At 41.6% G+C, this 5,831-nt stretch overlaps 1 protein-coding gene across 1 annotated transcript; it reads left to right on the top strand.

Moving 5' to 3' along the window:
- The first annotated feature begins 229 nt into the window (after positions 1–229).
- Positions 230–3,817, top strand: LOC105025888 (C3a anaphylatoxin chemotactic receptor). The gene is made up of 2 exons (XM_010896919.5): positions 230–599; positions 2,517–3,817. The coding sequence occupies exon 2, from the start codon at positions 2,518–2,520 to the stop codon at positions 3,592–3,594; it is 1,077 nt and encodes a 358-aa protein (XP_010895221.2). The 5' UTR covers positions 230–599; position 2,517; the 3' UTR covers positions 3,595–3,817.
- The last annotated feature ends 2,014 nt before the right edge of the window (positions 3,818–5,831 follow it).

Below are 5,831 nucleotides of genomic sequence, written 5' to 3' on the forward strand. Positions count from 1 at the left end.
GAGGGTGAGAGAGAGAGAGACTGAGAGCGTGAGAGAATATCTAGAGAGAGAAAAAGTGATACAGAGACACAGAGAGCACGATAGGGAGGGGGGAAATACCCAGAACTCATCTCCTTTTTGAGGCCACTTCCCTCACCCTGTTTATATTTAGTTTATATTCCAATGGGGGGGGGGGGGGGGGGGGTCGCAGAACTCATCTTCATTTTGTGAAAACTTCACTTGTGACAACACAATAGCCCTATTTATATCTAGTTCTGACAAGCAACGTATGTTTTAATTGTACACCTGTTCAAAACATGGGCAGAATTATAATGTGGACAAGATCAGGACACATGTTAGCACCAAGTATAAACTGGGCTAGTGACTTGGTGTTAGATCCTTAAAAATACAGACACAGAAACACACAGACAGAAACGCACGTATTGATAAATGCATGGAGGGACTTGCGCGCACAACACTGAAAGAGAAGAAAGTGTGGGCTGTAGGGAGAGAAATAAGCACTTACACAGACACAGATTGGAACTATGAACCTTCACATCCTGCTCAGCCGCTGGAACTAATTTGCCACACAGCTACTACTGGAGCCTCTCAACTCACAGGTAGGGATTATCGGTGTGAATGAAAACAACATTACAACCCTTTTTGTGCTAAACTTTAAGAATTAAGTTTCAATACAATTCTCTACATGGTCCTAATATCAAAAGACAATTGTTTCAGATTCAGATATTTAAAATATAATCTGTTGTTTGGCTGGAATGGAATGTTGATATGCTGTACATTTGCCATACATACTGAGGTTTTCTCCCCTTAACAAAACAAGGATTTAAACTACCCCATACCGTTATAACTGAGGATAGTGGAAAAAACATACCAATCTACACACCACCAATTATATGTCCTTTAAATAATTAAACCACTTTTAATGGAAATTAACATACTGTAACATATTATTTTTGAAAATTATATCTTTGATTTCTGCTGACTAGATATTTTATATCTGCCATGCCATTCTCAGTAAAATCTACACTGTTGTACATTTTTGTGACTTCCATTTGTGTTTTGTTCTATAACTCGTCCTTTTCCTATTCAACTTGCCACATTTGAAGTTCTTCTGCAAATAATTCAATTACTGCTATAGACAAAACCCCAGCACATTACACAGTGAAACTGACTTAAGTCTAGGCCAGACATGGACAGTTTGTTTCCCTGGGTTGATTGAACCTTAAATTTGCAAGGAACAATATTAATTAAAAACAATATATGAGCCAGCGCAAACATAGCATTAATCACAAATGCAAGCATAAATCGCTACAGTCACACATGAAGTAGGCATAATAAAATGATTAAATCCAAATTGTGTATAAACTGTTGTCCAGAACACAGGTCCAATCTGATCAGTATATTGATCTAACTGCCAGCAGATGCAGTCAAATCTAACAATAAGATAGTCTTTATAATGAAAAATCACAGAAAAGTTAGCACATATTTGTCAATAACAGTGTCAGATTACAAAATAGTGTCATATTTTACATTTAAAGGTGTATTTACACAAATGGAAAACATTCTACATACATGACTTACTGACAAAATAGATTAATCAGATAGTCAAACCATTTCAACGTTGACCTTGCGCTGCGAGATGGCAATTAAAGTATATTAAGTGGATTGAAATCAGACTAGCATCATGTCAAATCAACTTCTGCTCATAAAAAAACACTTTCCCAGAAAAAAGCCAAAGAGGAGGAGGGAGTTCCTGGTTAAACAATCCATTACTTCTGTGTCTAAGTAAACCCCATAAGTTATATGGACTGGAAGCTTATTGGTTGCCAAAACAACAAGACTATGTTTGTTTTAGTGTCTGCTTACTGATGGGAATGGGTGTAATATAGAATTTTGCCCCTGAGATACTAAAAATGTTTCTATGCTGACTCGTAATGAGAGGGTATTAGGGCGAGAGACTATTCACATCAACCATTAAAAACCATTAAACTTCAATGCTCTTGTCTCTGATAAGGAAATGAAGATACCATATGCAATACAAACCAGGAAGCTGCTCATGCTCTTGGAAGCTCTTTGCTGTAAAGTTTGTTTTAGGTTGAATGTAGACAGTTTCTCAACCTGACTGGATGCGGGTGTACAAGCTGGCAAAGGAAAACCAAGGGTAGAACTGAATGGTGCACCGAATGGTCCCAGACCTCGGCAACTTACTCATACAAATACACACACTCACAGTCACTGGGTGACTAAGGCACAGACAGACCCAGAACCGTCACAATGGATTTGGAAGTCTGACTCCACCACATCACACAACATCCCAACTGATAATTTAAGTACTTCCTGAAAACAAATAAATCCATTTTAATTATGAAGTAAAGAATTTATGGAGTTCATTTCATTTGTGACCATGAGTCCTCTTTCTAATAATACTACCAGTTTAAAAACGGTTAGAGGAAACAACACTACACTTTGATGACTTGTAATTCTATATATTCACAGCTGGTATTGTCTTTTCACAGAATGACACACAACACCACCTCCAATATCCTTCAGTTCCCCTACTACAATGCAGCCACCAAAGATGAAAAAGTCACAGCGGTAGACATTGATGCTATCATGGACAACTTCATTATTGTCCTCTATACCCTCACTATTGTTCTGGGAACCATAGGAAACTCAGTAGTCATCTGGGTGGCTGGTTTCAAGCTCAAACCCACAGTCACTAATGTGTGGCTGGTAAACCTGGCTGTGGCTGACCTTATCTTCTGCATGAGCCGCTCACTCTCATTGATCAAGAAGCTCTTTTACAACTACTGGCCATTCAGCGAGTTCCTTTGCAAATTCAATGGCTTTTTCAAGTATGCCAACATGTTCTGCAGCGTCTTCCTGCTCGCTGTCATCAGCATAGACCGGGCATTGTGCATCTGGCATCCCATCATTACCAAAAATCGGCGGACACTCTGTGCTGCCCGCCTGGTGAGCGCTGTTGTGTGGCTAGTGGCGGTCATTTTGAGTGCACCTTACTTTGCCTACCGCCAGGTCTTCATGGACAAGAATAACCTGAGCAAGTGCTCCATGGAGGTCAGAGAGAATAAGGAAAGTGACAAGCTAGCGCTCTACACCATTCGCTTCCTCTGCGGTTTCCTGCTCCCATTCATCATCATCCTCAGTTGCTACATTCTGGCAGCACTGGGCATCAGACGCACCCGCCTTTCAGGAAAGTCGCGTCCTCTCCGTGTCCTGGCGCTGCTGGTTTGTGCCTTCTTCCTGTGCTGGGCTCCTTACCACAGCTTTCTACTGGCCAAGATGGTGGACAGAAAGAGTAAGGTGGTGAAGGTTGGACTGAACATAGCTAAAGCCTTTGCCTACTTCAACAGTTGCATCAATCCACTGCTGTACTTCTGCATGGGGCTGAATGTGAGAGGATCAAGGTTCGGGCGGAGCATAATGGGGGTGTACCAGCGAGCACTGGCTGAAGACGGGGATGGACGCAACACACACTCTAATGAGCGCACGGTGGATTATGATACTTCTGGTTCTGCATCACAACCATCAATGCTGACCGGTCACACTCGACTGAACATATCAAACACCTGAGGGAAATCCCAATGGGTATGGTGAGGGGATTCATCTCACAAAATGTTGTTATGGCTTAGGTATATGCTGTCATGGCTTGTGTAGACTCACCAAAATGTTTCTTTCTGAGTTCACAACTTCTACATTATATTGACTTTAGTTTAGAGAACCAGAATCTAGATTACAGAGATCATCCAGAACAAGTGAATAAATGTAAATTACTCAATAAAAGATTCTCACACTTTATGTATTTTTGTCAAGCTTCAATACAATAAAAACTGCAGACAAAAGCGAACTTTACCTAAAAAAAGGGAACATTCAAGGCACATTAAAATATGATTGAAATATGAAGTTGAGGCAAAAGTAGAGACTGTCGCCTTTTATTTAGGCAGTTTCGACACATATGTACACTACCAGTCAAGTTTTAGAACAATTACAGCAGTTCAAGTCCAGTGAATAGCATGAAATGGTACAAAGATCAGCTGAATACTGCATAGGGCCCTTTTATTTCCACATTGTGGAGAACGTGGGCAGTATCGAAGAATTGAAAGGAATTATATATATTTTCGTATTATTGTCATATTTGTTTTAAATTGCAATGCGCAGCAACATAAAAAAACATTTTTAAGATATACGATTTTTATATTTTTATAAGCTGAGCACAGTTAACATTCACGCAGTTTATATCACACGAGAGTCAGAGCAAAGCAATGTCCTGTACCTGGTGTTTGGAGTATCAAACTGGCGAGGGAAACGTAACTGGCTGTGTCTGTGCATGCACATGTTTCTGTTGAACTGTCAGTAAGTGGCTGTCACATGAATATAAAGACTATGGGTAGCCTACCCATAGTCGGAGCCACAATTGACCAAAGGTAGCTAGCTAGCTAACCGTCGCAACTAGATAGCTACAATTGACTACCTTGATTAGCGTCATGGAGGCAACATTAGAGATTCGGCAGCAACAATCGTATTTTGCCTTCAGACAGACAGACAGACTATTACAGAGATCATACGTTTCCTGCAGTTCTTGCCCAGGTTTGCACACACTGCAGCAGGGATTTTGGCCCACTCCTCCATACAGACCTCCAAATCCTTTAGGTTTCTGGCTATGCCACTCCAGGACCTTGAGATGCTTCTTACGGAGCGACTCCTTAGTTGCCCTGGCTGTGTGTTTCGGGTCGTTGTCATGCTGGAAGACCCAGCCACGACCCATCTTCAATGCTCTTACCAAGATCTCGGGATACATGGCCTCATCCATCCTCTCCTCAATAGGGTGCAGTCGTCCTGTCCCCTTTGCAGAAAAGCATCCCCAAAGAATGTTGTTTCCACCTCCATGCTTCACGGTTGAGATGGTGTTCTTGGGGTTGTACTCATCCTTCTTCTTCCTCCAAACACGGCGAGTGGAGTTTAGACCAGAAAGCTCTATTTCTGTCTCATCAGACCACATGACCTTCTCCCATTCCTCCTCTGGATCCGGATTTTAATCCATGACGTGTTACTAATGGTTTTCTTTGAGACTGTGGTCCCAGCTCTCTTCAGGTCATTGACCAGTTACTGCTGTGTAGTTCTGGGCTGATCCCTCACCTTCCTCATGATCATTGATGCACCCCGAGGTGAGATCTTGCATGGAGTCCCAGACCAAGGGAGATTGACCGTCATCTTGAACTTCCATTTTCCAATAATTGTTCCAACAGTTGTTGCCTTCTCACCAAACCGCTTGCCTATTGTCCTGTAGCCCATCCTAGCCTTGCACAGGTCTACAATTTTATCCCTGATGTCTTTACACAGCTCTCTGGTCTTGGCCATTATTCCAGTAAGTTAGTAGATACCGGTAAAGCTTAGTACTGGCTAATACGTTGTTAAAACAGCCAGTGGCAAACGCCATACATAGACACTATTTGTGGTGGAGGTAAACTTAGTAAGAAACGTTTTTTTTGTATTTATGTCATTCACAAATGGTCAATTAAATATTAAAACGGCCAGTGGCAAAAGAGGGTTTGTTCAGGATAGAGACAAGAGGCTATACTGACACCCAGCAAATGTACAGCTCCGTGGTCTAGTGGTTAACGACACAGCCTTTCACGTGGGAGACCGGGTTTGAATCTCGAGATGGCAACACTTTCAATTGTGGGCCTGCTGAACTATGCTTGCCTGGTTTCTTGTTCAGTAATACTTTACATCAGGTAAAGAATATAAGGTGAAGCACATTGAGAAATGGTTAGAGCATAAGTAGGTTAATGTAGAGGACATTACCAATG

The sequence above is a fragment of the Esox lucius genome, chromosome 10 (assembly GCF_011004845.1).
Source record: "Esox lucius isolate fEsoLuc1 chromosome 10, fEsoLuc1.pri, whole genome shotgun sequence".
Lineage (NCBI taxonomy): Eukaryota > Metazoa > Chordata > Actinopteri > Esociformes > Esocidae > Esox > Esox lucius.

What these genes read in the sequence shown, in the direction of transcription:
- LOC105025888 (XM_010896919.5), top strand. Translation starts at nt 2,518, where the DNA reads ATGACACACAACACCACCTCCAATATCCTTCAGTTCCCCTACTACAAT.